Consider the following 21,429-nt stretch of genomic DNA (forward strand, 5'->3'; position numbering starts at 1 on the left):
AGGCAATAAATCCCGCAACTGGCCATGTAAATTAACCGCCATCGAAACTTATGAAATGTGCGTTGTGCGGCATTCGGCATAAGCCATCACCATCACCATCAGCATTACCATCATCATAGCCATCGCCATCGCCATCGCCATCATTATCATAGCTGGCAAATGTCAGGCTGAAATTAGTTGGCTTGTGTTGTGTTGTACGGCTCATCAACAAGACGGAAAAGAAAAAAAGGGATCGACCCGATGATGAGGCGTTGGAGTGGTCAGGTCAGGCCAGGCCAACAAAACATAGCCAATATGAGCATGTTGGCCGGCCGAAAAGAGCAGCGACAGCGGGCGTTAAGCCAACAACATCGCCGGTGGAACTGTGGTACTGGCAACTGTCAACTGGAACCTGCAACAAAAACACACAACCCGAACAAACAAAAAACGTCCAACACTTTCGTGAGCGTATGTGTGTGTGTGTGTGTTAGCCTGACCCCTGATGGTCAGCGGCAGGATAAGTGGGGGTTGCGGCAGCTGCGGGGACCGGAGGTCGAGTGATAATCACAGTCAGGGTCGGTAGCTGCGCACATGTTGACGCCATTTCTGTGTCACCCTGACAATGTTATTAAAAATCCATTCAAAGTCCCTACACGTCACTGTGGAAAATGGCAAACAAAAAATAAAAAATATAACCAACAAAAAGTGTGAAAAAAATCTTCTGGGACTCGGCTGAAATGATTTGCCATTTGGTTTTGCTACCGCTTCTCCCACTCCTGTGCAGCTGATAATTAGGGGTCTACGAAAAATATCAATCATTTTCCATCTATTCAAGGTTTTTCATACCGAGAACCACGCGGCGAATGACAAAGCAGGCAGGTTTTTAATAACCCGCAACGATTCATCAACTTACTAACTTGAATGAAACTTATGAATCCAGAAATTTTGTATAATTCTAGCCAATCCCTACCAATTAATCAAATTTGTTAATGATACAAAACTCGATATCCGGCTGATATCTTTGCCAAGCCAATTTGAAAATAATGAAGCCATTGCCAAAAGTAGATCATCATTCGTTTTGTTTGCAGCTCATAGGCCGAATAAGCCAGTCGGCAATCTACGATTATATAGAAATTTTGATGGTGATGGTGATGGTGATGGGTGATGGGAAATGTGTTCTGTTCATTTCGATAATGGGCAATAATTAGACAGGCATTAGCATAATATCGATTCTGGGGGCCGATGATGATGAAGTGACTGTGGCTAGAGGAAATGAAAACATTGCCAGATGGCTTTTAATTTCCTGCCGGCAGAATGCGGCTAATAAAACCAAAAACCAAAAACTAAAGCCAACACATTTTGTGTCAATAGGCGGCATGTAAGCCCGCAGAGGAAAATGGGAAAGAAAAGAAAGGAAAAACGAAATAAACTTGCAGGCCCAAAGGGTGTTGAAATAAACACAAGCCATGAAATCCTTTTGGTGTACAGGATTTGCTGCGGCCAGGAGGCGATGAACTGATTAAATTGTTGACGGAATCGTTGCCAGCGATTCCCCGCAGGAAACTAATTCCGCCGGCCAACTGAGCAAGTTGCCCCTGAAGCTGCCATTGAACTTTATCGATAAGCATCAGGGTACAGGGAGTAGTTGGAAGGCGTTGGAAAAGCGGGAAAATCGAGGAAATACCAACTGCTGGAGGGAGATCCTTGGCTGGGCTAAAGGGAAATACATTTTTATGGACAATTTGGTTTTTATGTCAATTTACTGCTGTTTCCCCACTGAAAACGCAAGAAAATTCATGGAGTTTCCAGACCAGTCCCGTCCCGACCAGACCCAATATCACTTCCATATCCCCCAATACCCCGGTACCCCGATATCGTATATACTTATATATATATATATGTGCGTTTGGCCCCGCAGGACAAGTCGTGCGCACATTAAAATGGCCGTTGAGGGGCGCATCCCGCTGCTGTTCGTCTGATTGGTTGTATTTGCAGCATTTGACTTCATCTTTGGAGCGGGTGTTATTATGGCCGCCACTGCGACACGATGTGATAATTGCCAGCAGGAGCATCCAGCCTCTTCCAAAAGGGAAACCCCTGGGGAAAGACCGGCAGCTGCCTTTAAGATTTCACCGGGGTTTAAGTTTTGCGCCGCCAGCTGACGATTCTGACGACTCTGACGACTCTTGGCGGGATTAGCCATTGAGCTGCTCATAAAGCAGCGACTAAACTGCGAAAAGCCCTTGTCTAGATACAACTTAAATTGAAAATGTTTATTGGGGTATTTGTAACAGAAGCTCAGATAGGGATAGGTTAATAAAAGTTGCTGGGTGTGCTATAAACTAAAACCATCACTGTTCATGGCAGGTACTGAGTTGCATAACACAGCGTAATTTACACTATTGTGTACACAGCTAACAAACTCTCAAGGAAAAAAGTTTCGAGAGGAGGAAAAGGGTTGCTTAGAAAATACCTCATATTAAAAAAACCAAAAAACACGTAATAAAACTCTTTATATTATACACAGCTTGAATATTGTGGTTTAAAGTATTGAAATATTTTGAAAAAAAAGTACTTTCACTGTAGCCCCAAAAAGAACCCATCCAATCTTTCGAAGAATCACTGGGTACTGCGAACTTTTGCTTCTTTATTTAATGCAATTTCAGTGGACAAGGCTTGCCAGCACTTCCGCTACCCCTTGTTCCAGATCCCATCCGCTTTTCTTTTCTGCTTTGCACTCGGCTTGTTCAGCATCTGTTTTTGATGCTGCACATAAAGCGGCGGAAGAACATTCAACATTTTTACTGTTTACATCTGTTGAGAGTTGCGGCTGCTTCTTCACTCTGCCACTTCCTCGGACCTCTCTTTCCACTTTCCACTTAGCTGCTGTCTCCCTCACTCGTTATGGACCTAATGTTTGCTGGGCGCGCTTTGTGCTTTAGCTTTTTATTAGGGCAGCATTTATAATTCATTTTGCGCTAATTTCGACTATATTGTTGATGGCAATTGTTGTTCGCCTCTCTTTCACCCATTACTTTGGCCCTCTCGCTCGCTCCTGGTGGCTCTTAGGCGTCATGTGTGTCAGCCATTTCTCATTTTTATGTGTGGCCATGTTGTAAAACCGAATTAATGCGATGTAGTCTCCTCCGCAGCAACACAGCACAAACAACAACTGACAACAGTGTTGCATGTGCTGCTATATCTCACGCTTCATCACAGCTCTCTATCTCCTTCTCTATCTATTCCTATCGCCCCTCTCTTTCACTCTGCTTGGCCATTCGTGTATCTCGTTTGTCTAAGCTGAAATATGACTTCCTGGCAACACGTTTTTACATTTCCGTTTCCGCTGATTTAATGCCACAACTGAAATTATTACCATAAAAGTATGCTTTGCTGACCGGGCAAAGCGAAAGAGACGGTGATACGGTGATAGAGAGAGAGAAGCAGCCACTACATATATGGACAATTACACGCTACGGTTTACTGTGCCCGCTGGAAATTCCAAATAAATCTTTAACGATGCACTGGGACTGAATTCAGGGAAAAGGGACTCACGTGTCAGTCCTCCAAAAGATTCTCCAGTTACAGTTACCCAGCTTGCCAAGTACACTGGACAAAGAAGTGGATAATAGGCAACAGGCTTTTATCACAACTTAGAAAATAGACATACTATGAATTTTAATATTTATATACTACTACTTACTATTAGTAAGTAATTTAACATGGTTTAAAACTTAAAAGCGGGCCCTAATAAATTGTTATTTTGAAAGTGCAATCATTTTTCTTCGGTGTATCTGTCCCGCAGCCGTCTCATCCTAACTTCAGTTGGTTGTCACGACGGGGTCCGCGTTTCTGTTGTCTCGCTGTGGCATTTTCCCCATCTATTTGTACGTCTGCTGTTTGCTGAAGCGTTTTTGTCACATAATTCGCTGCGGCGAAGGACGCCAGCACCGCGACAGCCATAAAATGTTGCCACAACACGTAACTTGGCGAATACCGAGCACATTTTTCATAATTTGATACATCCATAATTACGTAATGCGTTGACAGCGTTTTAGCAAAGCACAAACAAGTGCTGCGATGCTGGGAAAACAATTTATGGGCAATGCTCTTTAAGAAAATTCGCTGGACAATTTAATGTGGAATTGTTTGCTAGGGTATTCATTGTTCGTATTGCGCTAGTTTATGGGCTGTTTTGGCAGCTGTTGGCTGCTGAAAGATTTTTTTAATTAAAAACCATTTGCATTATTTTTTGCCTTCTTTTCTTTGCTTAAGTTATGCATTTGTGTGCCACAAAAACACTATGCATTGAAATGCAAAATCATAAGAATGCGCGCTCATGATTGCATATTTCAACGCTTTTACCATAAACGAATAAAAGCTAGTTTTCGTAAAATAAATACTTAGAGAGATTTTTGCAATACGTTGGAAATTCAATTAAAGCAATATAAATTCTTCAATCATATCAATTCCGGGAAAAAACATTATCGATGCACATTCCTCAGAAAGAAAGGGTTATCCTATGGCGAAAGGCAACCATCGTGCGAAAGAGCTCAAAACCGAAAAAGCTGAAAACATATCCCATGAAAATTGCAGATAGCTTGGCGTGGCTGAAACTGAAAAGTCAAACAAAAAACAATCCGCGGAGTTGAAAACCCGAACAAAAATTGCAGCAATGTAGCGCGCAGCAGAAACACGAAAAACAACTTACCAACGACCCAGGAAAATTGCGAAAGCGCGAGAAAGTGGTCCAAATATCCTCCAGCTATAAATTGCACATTAAATATTTAAATGCGGATTTAGCATTTGCTATTTGCTATTTGCCATGGGAAATCTTTTAGCAAATCTGCATTAATCCGAGGGCAATTACAGCCACTCGACAGCTGTTAACTGTAAATAATTCAGTTGAAATCATTACAATTGTAATTAAACTAATTGCATTGCCAATTATCAGCCAATAAACAACAATGGGCCGTGTCAAAACAAACAATGAAGCAATTATTAACACAACGGAAAAGTTCTCTAGCATCTGCAGGGATTGGAAAAATTGTGGAAAACTGCACGGGAGGCGGTGGCAACACATTTGTCATGACTGCGGCAACCAACTTCCCACCAAAGAAAAGGAGCAGGCAACAGCTGCTGCAAACAATTAAGATTCAGCCAAATGAATGAGTTATGTCTGCCACAGAGGCAGCAGATTGGGTTGCACTTAATTAACAAAGGCGCAACTTTCCAAGCCAAGATGACCCAAGGACTTCAGGACTTCAGGACACCAGGACTCCGGCAATGGAGGTGGACAGACAGCAGTTAGGGGGCTAATGAAGTTGACAATTGGAAGGAAACTTTCCGACATCCAGAAACCGAGTTGGCAAGTGCTGGAGATTTTTATATTCATAAGCCACGAAACGATAATTATTTCAGGTGAAAAAATATTACCTTAAAGTATGGAAACATTTTGTACCATTTATTCAGCATACACCTTTATTGCTTTCTTATCAGTCCTAATAGTTACATTAACAATGATTTCAACACTATACAGGGTATCTAGCTAGCGAGCAATGTAGCAAAATGTTGTATGCAATTTTAATCCTTGGCTTCCCAAGTTTATAACATTCTTGAGCGTATCTTATTATCTCGCGAATAGCATGGCCATGGTCTGGGAAAGCCCTCAGCTGCCTAATTCAGCCACGTAGCTGGGCATTCATAAATCTGTTGCATAAACTTTGGCGCAAAGGCCAGGCTGTTAGCTGAAATCATGGCCAGGCAGGCAGCAGGAGCGCTGGGGCAGGACCAGCGCATTAACATGACCCCATGAAAGATGCATGAGCCGCACAACAATGGGGCAGCCAGTTACCCAGTCAGTCAGTCAGGAGCCTCCGGGTGTTGAAGGCTCGGGAAAATCCCCATGCTCGTTTCGAGGGCCCCAGCACGTCACAATATTTTATGCGATTATAATAAACTAAACTCTATAAAGTTGTCATATTCAATTCCCGACCCATGCAACGGCATAAATTAGGCTTACTGGATGGAAAATGGGTGTTGGGTGAGGGGGGTTTTGTAGCTTAGGCCAACTAAAGCTGCAGTTGCGTGCCATGCAAACACATTCACATCGATTGATCGATCGCTGCCACATGAAAATGTCAGCACAATTAAGCTCACTGAATCAATTTACGCCCCAGCTGTTTGCCACTGGAAAGTGTGCTCTTGTGACTGGGAAAACAGGGGGCGGTTTGGGTGGTTGGTCGGAAAATTCTAGGGGACTGGCAGCTACACGCAAAATTTGGTGTTCCCAGTAAGCCTTTAAGACCTGTTAATTGAGTGCCTATCGATTAACAAAGAACCAGTGTTAATTCCACGAGGCCACAATAGAAATAATGGGCCCCTAGCTTAGCCTGCTCTATATTAAGCCTACTCTTAAAGTGTGTAATTAAATGGGAGTGAAGTTGTAGTGTTGATGTTGATTTCCACATAAGATAGACAAATTATGTGTCGCTGTGATTAAAAGGTTGCGTGCTGGCACCTTCTCCCTTCCTTATATGAGATGAAAAAGGTTGCCTAACTTCATTTGGACGCTCTAGCTTTTATTTGTCCCACCGCACAAAACACCCTTCAAGTCCAAGTGACTGCGGAGGGCACCGGCACAAATACTGCTTATAAAGGCATAAAATATGAGCACGTCTCGGCCAGGATGCTGTCCCAGCAGGACATCGGCAGCCCCAGCATAATTAAAGTCGCCGACAAGCCATGAAAGACGGTGTACGGGACAAAGAGGTTACCTCTACGCTCTACATTCTGGGCCGTATGATTAATGGCATTAATAAATTCGACACCGTAATTGTGTATTCCGAAAGCGACTCATAAAAGTCAAATTTCAACTGGTTTGACTGCACATTGCGCATACGCAGCGTTGACCAAGAGGTAAAACATTCAATTAGTGCGACAGGCAGCGCAGGATGGCAACCACCAGCAGCAGCAGCAGCGGCGGCAGCAGCAGGATCCAACAGCATCATCAAAAACGCATCAAGCTCATTAGGGGAATGAAAAAGGGCGACAGGAGGAAGCACGTAAGGGGGTATGCACTGGGAAAAAGTGGGCAAACGCGTAACTAGAATATCAAACCAGAAGTTGCACTTCAACATAAGAAATGTAGTTTCTTAAATAGCACTCTTAGTAACAGGAAGTAACAAGCTACATTTTCTTAGCTAAGTTTAGCGTATAACACAAATCGAATTTCTAAATTTTCTGAAGTGTAGAAGGAGGCAGTTGCTCTGTCATTTTATGGTTTCTGCGACACGGAAGTGGCTGCGTCCTTTTGCCGCCCTGCTGCCACAGTTGCCACTGCCTTTTGTTTACATTCCGTTTCGTTTTTCGCCTGAAATGAGCTCTAAATGACAAGGCGGGCAGGCGGCTATAGCAGGCAGGACCCACTGGCAGGAGTAAAAACAGCAGCAGGCGCACAAGGACGAAAAATGCGACAAACTGTGCCAAGCAATTTTCAGCTTGAATCGCTTGTGCTCATAGTTCTTGTGTGTGTGTGTGTGTGTGTGTGTGTGTGTGTGTGTGCGTGGGGCAATTTGCTGCAAGTGTCGCCCAAACGCATTTTGCAGTTGTTGCATTAAGCCAGAAGGCGGCAACAGCGATTACGGTATTATCATTGTCATAATCATAAAAACATATTGCAATGACAGCGGCATGGGGACGTTGAAACGGAAGGAAGCGCAAATTGAGAGGGGTATTGTGTAGGGATTTGAGGCTCGTGTGGAATTCCCAGTGCTAGTTACATTCCCAACGTGCTTATCTCTCGAGCTTATCTAAGGCATCTTCAAGGTAATTGGATTTTATAAGTACAGAAATATTTGGGCAAATCATTACAAGAGTCTTAAAAGCCAAGGCAAACGTTGTCACCTCTGCTGTGAGCCCTTCTCTGCGCTTCTCACTTCAAGCAGCTAAGCGAACAATCCGATTTGTTTACCGCGCTTAATCGATCAGCGGCCTGCATCTCGAAAATCCAAGTGTTCTAAGCCGCAGATTTTACGCTGCGGCATCTCCTGGCTGCCGCATCCTGGCAGCATCATTGGAGCACTTCAGCCTGCTTGTCGCAAGTGTCGCTTACCATTTTGTTATGGTGCCCAGGGGGACTTTTTTTATGCCCTCGCTATCTGGCTGCCGGATATAAAAGCAACAACAGATTGCATAGCAATAAACGAGGATGTCGACATGTATGAATATACGCCAGCTCATGTGTGTGTTTCTGTGTGTTTCATGCCACAAAAGACAACGCTAAGTGGCCTGGGGCGCAATTTTAGCCATTGGCGCTCGTTAAATTTGCATGTGCATGCCTTTACATGTGTGTGTGTGTGTCTGGCATGTGGATAAGGACGAGTAAGTGCGAGTGTGTGAGTGTGGCAGCGAGCAAAGTAAACGCGCAACAGTCTCCGAAAACGATTTGCGGTCTTTGGCTGTCTTCGAAAGCGTTCCTTTTTGCCACTCGCGGCAAGGAAGCGAGCCAACCTTCATTTGGCATGCAGCAAACGTGTCAAGGACAAGTCGGATGCAGCCACCGACTCGACACACAAACACCCACAACCCCCCCGTTCAACCACCACACCTTGAATTTCTTAACAGCACAGGTGGAAAAATATAAACAAAATGTGCGGTAGATTTCAGTTTCGATCAGATTTAAGTTATGCCAAGTATGCTTTAGTAACTATTTACTGATTACTATTTCTATACTCTCAACGTTAAATTATAATTTAATTTAGATTTAAAAGAAGAGATAGTACGAAAGATACTTAAAACCCGATGCACTTTGGAGATTTATGTTGAATGTGAAGTTGATGAGTTAGTTGAAGTATGTAACTAAAATATTTAAATAAAAACAAATAATTCTGACAAATTGACAAGATTTTCTCACTGTGCACACCGCAATTCTCCGGCTGACGTAGCTGAAATTGAAATTGCCCATGCGAGGCAGACAATTGACAGGATGGCAGCGCGAAATTATTCATCACGTTGTGCGTCTCTAATATTTATTTAAAATTTTACTTTGATTAAAATGCGCGTGCCAAGTAGTTCCCAGGGAGTCAACAAAGGGCGGGCACAAGGAACCATGAACCAAAAAAAAAACGGCGAAGAATGTTAATTTAGAATCTAGATGAATTAAACAGAAGCGGGAAAAGTGCTCGAAATGAAAGTGAAAAGTGGCAGTGGAGAAAGTAAGTTGAGTAAAGAGCCAGAACGTTTTGTAATTAAAACTTGCCGGGCGCACTTGCACAAGTTGATTATGCGGCACAAAGAGCGTTATCCCCAAGCCCACAAACCTCCAAACCCCGCTATTCCCATTACCACCCACTTTTTTCCATTCCGGCAAGAGAATGCTGTCAAAATCATAATCTGCGGCCAGGGTTTTTTTTTTTTTTTTGGGGCACAAAAGAACGACACGGCCGTTGACAGTTTTCGACGCTCCATGCTGCCAAACCAGCATCATCATCATACCTTTGGCTGGCCGGGATTATGGATGCAGCCTTCAAAGCTCTTGGGGATGCGGATATTACCGCATGATTGGAAGCCGCTAACCGACATTGCAGGGGCTTTGTGCAGGCAATTAACACAAGCCCACAATGAGTACCGATTGCAGGTTACCCCTATGGCTGGGTAAAATCCGAAATCGTGGGAGAAATCCAAAAAGCAAGCGCCGGTTCAAGTGCCAATCAAATTTGGGACTTCCATTATCTTTCCTGATGAATTTCGTAGCCCTTTTGTTGGCTTGATTAAATTACTTTTCGTTATTTGCCAAATAAGAGCCAAAAAGGGGTTTGGGGTACGGCAAAGGCAACGGCAACGGCAACGGCAGGGACAACGGCTGGCTTACACATTTAATAAGTTTATTAAAAGGCAAAAATAAAAAAATGATATAAATAAAAATATCAAGCAGAGGAACGGCAAAAGGCGAAATGCAAAAGCGGGTTATTATGGCAACAAGAGCGAGCAAAATCTTATCTAACAAGGAGTATCCTGCGACTCAGATCTCAATCCCTTTTTTATTGCTCTCTCTCTCTCTCCCTTTTGCACCTGCCACCTGGCCAAAGTTGCGCGACATAATTGCTGATTTAAGGTGCTGCCTTACCGGTTGCTTTTCCCTGATTTCACCCCCCCGAATCCCCACCACCCCACATCCCTTGGCTTCTGTCAGGCATTCAGGCAAACACATTGCTTACATATTTCATTTTCTGAGCGCACGCCAAGAATGCCAACAACTTTGAGTTGTGCAAACAAAGCCAATGGCTTGGCCATAGTCCTCCTCTGGAAATCCTGCTGGAAAACCCCGCTGAAAACCCCACTACTTTCTACCAACCACCACCCACCGCCCACTTTCCAGACCGTGTGTCATTCGTGTGGTAACCTCGATTCCGTTTTAAGCCCAAGCTGCGTCCGTTGCAGGGAGATGCGAATGCGACAGGCCAGAATGCAACAGAGTCCCCACTACTGCATCGCCCCAATGCACTGTCAAAAATTGTATGTTAATCAGGAAATTTGGCTAAAAATATACTGTTTATTCTGTTTCGTTTGACATGTAGTTGCACAGGAAATTATCTCAAAATAACAAGTTGGGAATGCAGTTTGTATAGTTGCTTGTTAGGAATGTACAACGTTTTTCTTCCCTGTGCATTTAGCTTTAAGTTTCCATGGAAGCCGGAAACTGTGACCGCGATGCCAACATCCCAAACCCCCCAGATCAACGCTTTGATCTTACAGCTTCTGCTGCCTTCTGTGTTTGTTGTGCGGTCAACTTGGAGCCCCGGGGCTTCCAGGAAAAGGAGCAGGAGCAGCAGCCGGTGCAGGGAAAGGCACCGTTCAACTCGGTGGTCAACTAGACAAAGGCTTAAGGTCCTTAAGCGGGATTATTACTTCACGTGTTGTGGGGCGAGAATGCTTCTGTGCTGCTGGGAGTTGGCGGAAGGTTATTACGACATAGTTAGGAAAAACCACGGAGGTCCGGAGCTGTGCAGTTAGAGCTTTCGGTTGCCAACAGGCGCTAGGGGACAAAACAGAACACTTATCGAATAAATGTCAATAAAGCACTTCTTGGTAATGGAATGCCAATAAATGCTAGTAAAGAAAGTAAGGCACTGGTTAAAAACAAGTAAAACAAGAGAGAACGCTATAGTCGAGTTCCCCGACTATCTGATACCCGTTACTCAGCTAGTCGAAGTGCGAAGGAGAGTCTTCAACACTGACAGTTTTTGCCGGTTTGTGGGCGTTAGAGTGGGCGTGGCAACATGAATCGACAAACTTGCGCTGCGTCTATGTCTCTGGAGTCTTCATACGGACAGACAGACGGACGGACAGACAGACGGACAGACGGACATAGCCATATATACTTTATACGGTCGGAAACGCTTCCTTCTGCCTGTTACATACTTTTCAACGAATCTAGTATACCCTTTTACTCTACGAGTAACGGGTATAATCATGTTAGTACTAATATAACAACTTCTAGTGGCAGTCGCAGGAATGTTTTCCATAAGAAACAACAGCTAATAACAAGTACTAATAACATTTTAATCCACTTAAATCCCCACTATTATGAACCTGCTAATTGAAGTACCTTTTTGTTACCTTTGTGGGGGCCCAACCCATTTCAAGATTTAAGCGCTTCTCGTGAGAATTTCACGCAATCAAAGCGCTTAACCCGCACACTCTTCTTCGAAATAGCCCTCCATTAGCATAGAAATTGGGACTGCTCCTTGATTTGGGTTTGGCTAAGGTCCTTTACCGGTCCTCTGCGATGGCCCAAAAGCGGGGCGCGAGTCAAAGTCTGACAGCTGTCGACCGGGATTGTCGCATGTGTTGACGGATTAAGGAAGCTGGCTGTCTTTCAAGCTAATTTGGTTGGGCGGATATCTTAGCTGTGGCAATGTTTTGGGAATTAAGTGAAAACAAATTGTGCCAACTAATTGAATTGAATTTCCACTCAATCAAAGTGCCGGCGGACGTGCCGAGCTGCCAGGATGCAACACTTGCAAGGATGCAACAGCGGATAACTCAATTGTCCCTTGTGGAATTTGCCTGCCAAAGAGGCCGCTCCACAAGTTTGTCCTATCGATTTGTTTGAAATTATATTTGAAAAGTTGAAAACTCAATTTCGCCCAGGCGCTTTATGCTGCCACCGTGCTCCTGTAAGCAGCCTCGCACTCGAAAAATAACAAACAACGAGGAAAACTTTGGCGGATTCCTAGGGCCAAATGCAACAGCCAAGATGTTGAGAAGCCTCTGGCCTCTGGCTTCTGGTCTCTGGCCTCCGAGTGACCTCAGTGAAAGAAACTTTGCCCTGCCAGTGAATGTGAGCATTTAGTTTTAAATAACATCAAGTTAACTTCGGGCATCTGGGGGTAGACGGAAACATACTCTAGAAAATTGTGAACAAAGTCCAATCATAAATGCTAACTTAACCAAATCAAGGTAGGTATTTGAGTAAGGAATTATGCCTTAATTATGCTATAATTTAAAAATATAGAAAGGATTTTTCTTGGCCTAAATAAGTTCTATACGAGTATATACCTGCTCTTATTAATATTGTTATGGCTCCCGCTTTCCAACCCAAAAGGCTATCTCCAAAATGATTTCGCTCATCAATATTGTATCAAGTTTCGCCTTACCAAATGTCAGTCAAATTAAAATGCCCTGGGTCGAGGTAGAAAAAGGTCAAGAAAATCGCTGAATAGGGAGTACAAAAAGCCAAGAGATGGAAATATAGAAAAGGCGGTGGCGAGCGAAGCTCAAGTGGCAGAGCCATGAGCCATAAGCAAATCATGCCGTAACATAATGAGGCAACATAACAGAGTGGAACAGGACAAAGGAAGGACATCGGGCACCGGCAGGAGCATCGCGCAGGATGCAACTGCCACAAGCAAATTGCAACGCCAGTCGCCGGTTGCCAGTTAACGGTTGCGAAATTAGTTTAAACTTGGCGGAAGCGAAGACGTCTACGAAGACTGCACGGAACGAAAGTGTCTGCACTTAGTAAATACTTTATTTTGATTACTAGTTTTGAACATGAATGCAATAGGACCATTATTTCCATCATTTTGCACCAACTTCTGAGTACTTGTCTTTCTTTAAATGGATTTCTTATTACAACTTGGCTGAATATGGTCGTGATACTCAAACGACAACAGTTTTGCACCGCTTATTAGAAATACTAACGATTCCTAACAATTTTTGGCGGGCTTAGAAAAAATAATTTTTTTTTCAATTTTTGCTTTTTTGGAAAGCAAATTTGGATCGTCAAATTTGGCAAAAAATTGCCCAAAAATAGAATTTTCCAATTTAAACACACATTGATTGGAAATTAATATACGATTTCAATGAGATAATCCATTTCATATTTGGACTATTATTACCCATAATTCGGTTATGCCAAAACTTCGATATTTAAGAAGCGTCTTTTCGTCATAACTTGGCCAAAAATGGTCGTGTACCTAAAATAATACCTGTTTTGTGCAGCTAATTAGCCATGCAAACGATTTCTATTATTTTTTGCGGGTTTGGAAAAAATATTTTTTTTGTTAATTTTCGATTTTTTGGAATGGGGTAACATCGTCAAATTTTGCAAAAAATAGCCAAAAAAAATAATTTTCCAATTTAAGCACACATCAATTGGAAATTTAATTACGATTTTAATGAGATATGTCATTCCATATTCGCACTATTATTACCAATAATGCGGTAAAAAAAACCGATATTTTTTATGGAAAATATTGCCAGGCTTTTGACTCAACTTCGATAAATATAAATATGCAAATTTTTTTATGAAATATAACCGCAAACCAAAGTTTATTATTTATTGCTTATATTATTAATAATATCTTAATAACCCCTATATTTTTGCAAGTGCTAACGAAACTGTGGATGCTTTGTTGCCTCTTGCAGATGCTGCACCTGACCGGAGACAAGTCCTGGCATTCCGTGGAGGCAATGTAAGCATTCCGGGACAAACGCCGTCGACAGCACATTAAGGAGGAACAACTTGAAATTACCATAAAAACCGCAGAGGTCGGGCAGTGCGGAGTGCGGAGTGCAGGGAGCAGGGAGCGGGACGTGGCCAGAGCGGGAAGAGGGCGGAGCGGTTAAGGATGCGGTCGCTTAACAAGTCGGCGGGCGAGGAGGAGCTGACTGGCCTGAATGGCAACTCCAGCGACTCCATCTATACCATCAAGAACAAGTGGATCACCGACTGGTGAGTTGGCTCAATAGAATAAAGGCGCCTTTCAGAATAGTAATTTCGGTGTCAAAGCTTTTAGAAAGGGGAGAGCTTTAAAAGCAACATTGCCAGCATTGTCCGTGTAATATGATAATTTCTTTTAAAGATACATTTGCTTGATAATATGATATTTATTTACTTTCCCATTTCCAGGAGCCTGCGAAGGGAGCGGGATAAGCTGTGCAGCTTCCTTTTCAAGCGAGTCCTGACCCACACGGAGTGCAAACGCCTGCTGGAGGCGGCCAAGATCTATGGCGAGAGCAGTGACTTCAATTCCTGGCCGGTCAATGAGCAGCTGCAGTGGTACAGGAACTTCGATGTGAACAATACCAACCTGCTGCTGGCTGTTAGAAATCAATCCTCTGATGGCGGCTCCACCATGTCGGGATCCAGTTCCGACTCGGAGATCCTTGGTCCTGTACTGCCACCATTTGCCCTGTGGCAGACGATCCTGATAGCCATCTGCCTGGCCATCTGCATCATTCTGACGGTGGGCGGTAATATCCTGGTGCTACTGGCCTTCATCGTGGACAGGAATATTCGGCAGCCCAGCAACTACTTTATTGCCTCCCTGGCAGCCACGGATATGCTGATAGGTAACAACTAACTACTACCCTATAAGTTTAACATCTTTTATTAAATTTAACCGTTTATTTCAGGAACCGTTTCGATGCCCTTCTACACGATATACGTGCTCAAGGGCTACTGGGACCTGGGTCCGATGCTCTGCGATCTGTGGCTCTCCGTGGACTACACGGTCTGTCTGGTGTCCCAATACACGGTGCTGTTGATCACGATAGATCGCTACTGCTCCGTGAAGATTGCCGCCAAGTACCGGAGTTGGAGGACAAGAACCAGAGTTATTTATATGGTCACAATCACTTGGATCATTCCCGCTCTGCTCTTCTTCATCTCGATCTTTGGATGGGAGCACTTCACCGGCAAGCGGGATCTCCTACCCGGCCAGTGCGCCGTTCAGTTTCTCAAGGATCCGATATTCAACACGGCCCTAATCATTGGCTACTATTGGACTACTCTGATTGTGCTTTTTGTTTTATATGCGGGGATCTACAAAACAGCCTACGATATGCAGAAGCGCAGTGAGGCGAAGCAACGGAAAATGCAATCCATGGTGGCCCTGAGTGCTGGAGCCATGTCCGGAATGGCAGGACATGCAGCTGGTATTGGTGTGATCGAGGAGAAAATCCTGAAGACCAAAGTGGAACTGGCGGGCGATCAAACCGATTTGGATAGTGCCTGTACCACAGTGATCAAGAGGTTGAGTGGTTCGGGTCAGGCGAATCCTCTGGCCGTGGCCACGGAGGAGGTGGAGAAGATGACACCGGAACAGAGGAGAGCGTCCGCAGCCAAAATCCAGGAGGAGGCAAAAAAACGCGAGGCAGCCGTGGACGCGGAAAAGAGCGAGAGATCCAGCAGTCCGGCCTTCGATTCCGATGAGGAATCGTCCGTCAACCAGGCTCAGCAGCTGATCACCCAGCAGAAGTTGAACAACATGCGGAAGCGATCGTCTATTGGTCTGGTCTTTGGGGCACAGGCCGCCCTGCTGGCCACACGGGGCAAAGGTAACTTGCAGAAGAGCACCACCAACTCCAAGTCCATCGAGGCCATGCACCAGTACCACCACCACCAACAGCACCACCACCACAGCCAGAGTCCGTTGCAGCGGGCGCAGAGCAAGGAAGAGGTGCGCTCCCTGCACCACCTGAACCAGCAGCATCCGCACCACCAGCACCACCAAAACCAGCCGAACCCACCGCTGGACAGGCCCAAGCGCACATCCTGCTCCACCCTGTCCCAGATAGCCGAGCATGATCGTTTGGTCGACCTGTCCGCTCCTCCAACACTACTCCACGCCAGTGATCCCCTTTCTCCCGTGGACTTGGCCCCCATCGAAGTGCCCAGTGATGAAGTGCATCAGAGTCTGGTGCAGACCATATTGCCACCTCCCGACGCCTTTCAGTGCCCCAGTACCCCGATCTCCGATGACTTCTCCGACCGCCCCTTCGGCAATAGTTCGGGTAACAGCGAGCTGGCCCTGACCTATGACCTAATGACGAACTCGGAGCTGCGGTACATGGACGAGAGCTCCGCCATGCTGGCCAGTGTGACGGCCAACTCCACGACCTCCCCGAATGACAGTGTCCAGGGGAAACCACCAGTCCTGCCTCCGCCACCGCCCGCACGTCGAAATCCACCAAAACCGAACCTGAACCAGAACCAGAGCCTAAGTCAAACTCCCAGCCAGAACCAGAGTCCCAGCCAAAGCCTGAGCCTCAACCTGAATCCGAATCACAACCAGAGTCAGAGTCAAAGTCAAAGTCAAAGTCAGAGTCAAAGTATCGAGGAGGCGGTGGCCATTGAAAAACGTCTTCTCGTCTCGTACACAGGCATAGAGGACTTTGCCAAGGTGAGGCGGGAGAGCTGCATCGAGGCCATCTGCCTGCTGGATGTGCCCGGAAAGCTAACTGCGGACTGTCCCCATCGCCGGGCCTCCAGTCCCATGGAAACCAGCAGCAAGGATGCCATACTCTATTCCCCGATGCCACCAATGCCACTCTCACCCAAGGTCAAGACTTCAACGCCACAAACGGGAACGCCGCAATCGGCGGCGGCAGCACCGCCTTCGGTGCCACTGGAACGGATCGAGGAGCGTGAAACCTCGGACAGTAATACCAACAAGATGCCCTCCACCTCGGGCACCACCAGCAGTACGGGCGGTGTCGGCGGAGGCGGGGATCAAGATGGTGGTGGTTGCACCACCAAGAAGAATCCGGAGCAGGAAGATGCCAACAGGGAGGAGAAGAGTTTGGCGGCCAGTCGAAACTCCAGCAAAAGGGCATTCATCCACTCCATAGGAAAGCACTTCAAGAGCAAGAAGGCTCTACCTCTGATCCTTGGAGTGGGTGGAAGGCAGAAGTCCAAGTCGGAGAACCGTGCCCGCAAAGCGTTTCGCACGATCTCGTTCATTTTGGGCTGCTTCGTGGCCTGCTGGACACCCTACCATGTGCTGGCCCTCGTCGAGGGATTCTGCCGGCATCCGCCCTGCATCAATGAGCACCTCTACATGTTCTCGTACTTCCTCTGCTACGCCAACAGCCCGATGAATCCTTTTTGCTACGCTCTGGCCAATCAGCAGTTCAAGAAGACCTTTACGCGCATCCTCAAGGGGGATCTGCACATGACCTAAGTTGGTTTTGGCAGCTGAAGTGGTACCGTTGCTGGTGGTTGAGCTGAATCCCTGATGGATTTCCATTTGGCACTGCACTTGCGCAAAGGACCAGACACTTGTGAGCCCCGAGAGCCTGGCGCCTTTCAAAATCTCTATTCCCAAAAACCCTTTCAACCTCCTTAGGCCCATAAGTTTTCTATACAAAATCACCTAGAAAAGTGCTCCGCTAAATGAAAAACTCCGCGGGATTTTCGACCACCAGCAAAGTATTAGAATCAATCACTTATTAAATTCAAAATTTAATCGGTGGACGGACAGGGAAGAGTTATCTGTAAGTAGCCAAAGGTGTGTGCAATAGTTAGAATCGTTGGGGGGGAATACAAGCTATCCGGTTTGGGGATACATATAGGTCTAGAGTGGCACTAAGCGGGGCGAAATGTTTTAGACAATAAATATTTTAATGTTAATAACCAATCTATGATAACCATGCAAAGTATATAATATGATAGCTAATAAAATAAAATAGGCTAAGATATACACATTTACCGAGACTAGAAATGAGCCCACAAACCAAAACTCTTAAACATATCCCAAATATAGAAGAATACGTCTTTTGTTGTTCCGCAGATATCAATATCAATGAAAATCAGACATATGAATGGTGTAGGCAATAAGAAAACCAACCCTTTGAGGGATATACAAGTCGAAACCCTTTCGACGGCGACACTTTGTCGAAAACTAAACCTAATTATGATTTCGAAGGTTCGTAGAAACTTTTTTCACATCGTTTTCTAGATTATAGTTTTCTTAGGTTTTAGAACTTAGAGCATTGCTAAAATATTACCTGTGTTCAAACATTTTCGACGAAGGGTCGCCGTCGTGGGGTTAAGCAGTTCGATGTCAATCCTGCAGCAGATATACGATTTTAATAAAACACTAAACCCAGCATACATGCCCGCGTAATTGCCTATGGATATAGGCCAGACAAGTTCAAGAGTTTTGTTTGAATATTCATGAGTGTAGAGCATACGAAGATACATACATATAGCTACATAGATGTCAATTTTTGCGCAAGCCAGCAACTATACTTATACGGATATATAGACGTCTCCTTAGCGCCTTTGCCAAGTTGCCTAACTGAGTTCACTCTCATTCTGATAATCTCTGTTCTCGGTTGAAGTACTTTGTTATTTGTTAACCGTTTCGTTAACCGTTTCGTTAGCCGATTCGTTGACCGATTCGATTCGTTTTCCAGTGAGTAATGTGCTAAACAAGTTTTTGCCTTTGTTGAACGTTTCCTTTTAGCACGTAAGTGATAAGTGTAACAATAACTAAAATTATTACTGAATAAATAAATGAATGAATAATTGCATTTTGAATGACACAGGGAATAAATCGTCGTTTCTCGACAACATGATTTTATTTTTAAAAGTGTAGCGACTTTCTTTTCAACACAGTTTAAATTGTTGTTCATAAAATTCTTGAAATTTATTTGAGTTCTAGCCCGGAGATATTTTTCTTTTAATGTACTTTCCTTAATATAATTTTCGAAAACGAGAACAACCGAAGTGTATGCAGTGTTGGTTAATGCCAACCCGAGCTAACTTTGAAATTAAATTCAAAGTGAAATGGAAATGGAAAACAAGGGACAATAAGTGCGAGTGTCAATCGCCACGCGTAGTCCACGATCCGCAGTCGAAGTGTTCGGTGGTGTCCCAGGTGCAGCACCAGTTCCTCCTCCGCCATACCATCACTTCCCATTCCACTTCCGAGGCAATCCAACGTCAGCTCTAGTTAACCCACTTACGCTGAGTTCCGATCGAAGTCCAGCGATTTGAATATCCACAACCTTTGGTGACCCGAACGCCTGCTCGACATGGAGATCATACTGCGACTGCTGGCCTTCATACTGAATGCCTTTGGCGTGCTCGTGAACAAGATACTGGATTTGGTATTGACCCGTCAGAAACCCAAATTTTCGGGCATTCGTAATCCCCTGCTGAAGAAGTCCGTCGTTGAACTGGTCACCCAATTGCGACGCGGCGAGGTGAGTCTCCAAGTCCAATCGCGTCATTTGTCGTCTGTGGCATTTGCAAGTCATATATGTTGGGGTTCGATTCCAGATCACCTCTGTGGAGTTGGTTACCGCCTATATAGCACGTGTGCAGGAAGTGAATCCTTCTCTGAATGCCGTTGTCGAGGATCGATTCGAGGCTGCCCTGCAGGATGCAAGGCTGGCGGATCAGCTCATCGCGAAGGCGAGCTCTGAGTTCGATCGGGTGGCTCTGTACACCAAGTATCCCATTCTGGGTGTACCCTTCACGGTCAAGGAGTCATGTGGTCTTAAAGGTATGTTTCAGATACCTAAAATCACTATAAATATAGCAGAAACTTACATTATTCGCTGGCTTACAGGATTATCCTTTGCTGTGGGCAGTCTGGCACGCAAAAATATGAAAGCCCCCCAGGATGGCGATGTGGTGGAGCTGGTGCGAGCTGCTGGTGGCATACCCCTTTTGGTGTCCGCCAATCCAGAGTTTTGCATGAGTTTCGAAACCAGCAATAATATTCAAGGACGTTGCCTGAATCCGTACGATCTGCAAAGGACTTCCGCCGGATCTTCGGGCGGCGAGGCAACGTTGAATGGTTGTGGTGCCACCACCTTTGGCGTGGGTTCCGATATCAGCGGTTCCATTCGCCTGCCGGCCTTGTTTTGCGGCGTCTTTGGCCACAAGCCCACCGGCGGTCTGACGTCGGTCAAGGGTCACTTTCCCTACTCGCTGACGGACAAGAAGTTCCCCAAGATGCTTCAGATCGGTCCAATCACCAGATTCGCCAGGGATTTGCCCTTGCTACTGGAAATAATGGCGGGCGATAACAAGCACAAGCTAAAAATGTCTGAACCAATTGCACTGAAGGACATGAAGGTGGGATTTTCCTGGCAAAATAGGTATTAAGAAGTAAAATCTTACTTTCGCTTAGGTATACTATGCCTTTGGATACTCCGGTTTCAACTGCCTCACCCATCCCGTGGTGGACTTTGACATCAAACTGGCCATCACCAAAGCGGTCACGTGCTTGGAACGAGGAGGTGTTCAGGCCAAGAAGGTGGGTAAATCATTGTGGATTTTCTCGACCTAATGTCATTTCCCAATCAGTTGGATCTGAAATTCCTGAGCAATTCTCTGGAGATTGCCCTGGTTTCCCTGGTGGACTTGAAGGGTCTGCCCAGTATTGTAACCCAGCGGGCGGATCGCGATCCCTCGATGCGTTTGCTGATGGTGGAACTGTTCAACAGCATCATAGGTCACTCGATCTTCACCAAAGAGGCCATGGTTCTGGAGGTGATGAAGCGTTTCAATGGCCTTATGGCCAGTGGAAACATGGAAGAATACCGGTTGGAGGCCGAGAAAATTAAAAGCCATTTGAATGTAAGCAAAGTAAATCACTCTTGAAGCTATACTGACCATCGAAATACCATGACAGCAACTGCTTGGCACTCAAGGAGTCCTCATCCTGCCCACCTTCCACACGAGCGCCCTCTGTTTCCACACCTCGCTGTTGAACGTGACGGGGATCGACAATCTGCTGCTCTTCAACGTCCTTGGCCTGCCCGCCACCCATGTGCCCATGGGCATGAATCAGAGGGGGATGCCCATAGGGTTGCAGGTGGTGGCCGCCCAGTACCAGGACAAGCTCTGCCTGAAGGTCGCCGCCGAACTGGAGGCCGTTTTTCACGGCTGGGTGCCACCGGTGCCACATGACACATGAAACACAAAGCGGAGATCGAGGATCCCTGCTCTTCTATCCATTTAAGGTTCAAGGTTAAATTTTGTTTTATCTTCTAGTAGTGTTGTGAAGATTAAAGTGAAATTCGTTTAATACATGGCCATAAATTTCTGTTTATATTGGAGTGTTTTTTTTTGGATTACAATATAGTCGGCTGCAATTTCAATAATAATAGTTAAGTGATCAAAATAACTACGCATTTTGGAGT

General features: G+C 45.2%; 2 protein-coding genes across 2 annotated transcripts in view; both read left to right on the top strand.

The window, feature by feature from the left end:
- Positions 1 to 18,748, top strand: part of LOC120453563 — a 29,175-nt gene extending 10,427 nt beyond the window's left edge. Inside the window, exons 2-4 of the mRNA XM_039638316.1 lie at positions 13,912 to 14,218; positions 14,396 to 14,838; positions 14,902 to 18,748. Coding sequence (XP_039494250.1) covers positions 14,115 to 14,218; positions 14,396 to 14,838; positions 14,902 to 17,450 — 3,096 coding nt within the window. The 5' untranslated portion in view covers positions 13,912 to 14,114 and the 3' untranslated portion in view covers positions 17,451 to 18,748. The remainder of the gene's footprint in view (positions 1 to 13,911; positions 14,219 to 14,395; positions 14,839 to 14,901) is intronic.
- A 257-nt stretch (positions 18,749 to 19,005) lies between these two features.
- Positions 19,006 to 21,328, top strand: LOC120453150 (fatty-acid amide hydrolase 2). The gene is made up of 6 exons (XM_039637706.2): positions 19,006 to 19,479; positions 19,556 to 19,781; positions 19,848 to 20,359; positions 20,415 to 20,540; positions 20,591 to 20,863; positions 20,919 to 21,328. The coding sequence occupies exons 1-6, from the start codon at positions 19,309 to 19,311 to the stop codon at positions 21,201 to 21,203; spliced, it is 1,593 nt and encodes a 530-aa protein (XP_039493640.1). The 5' UTR covers positions 19,006 to 19,308; the 3' UTR covers positions 21,204 to 21,328.
- Positions 21,329 to 21,429: the final 101 nt, after the last annotated feature.

This window comes from Drosophila santomea, chromosome 3R (genome assembly GCF_016746245.2).
Source record: "Drosophila santomea strain STO CAGO 1482 chromosome 3R, Prin_Dsan_1.1, whole genome shotgun sequence".
Classification (NCBI taxonomy): Eukaryota; Metazoa; Arthropoda; class Insecta; order Diptera; family Drosophilidae; genus Drosophila; species Drosophila santomea.

Excerpts from the sequence above, each read along its gene's own strand:
- LOC120453150 (XM_039637706.2), top strand. The coding sequence starts at position 19,309 with ATGGAGATCATACTGCGACTGCTGGCCTTCATACTGAATGCCTTTGGC. Across the intron at positions 20,541-20,590 it reads GAGGTGTTCAGGCCAAGAAG|TTGGATCTGAAATTCCTGAG; the intron begins GTGGGTAAATCA and ends TTTCCCAATCAG. Across the intron at positions 20,864-20,918 it reads AAATTAAAAGCCATTTGAAT|CAACTGCTTGGCACTCAAGG; the intron begins GTAAGCAAAGTA and ends ATACCATGACAG.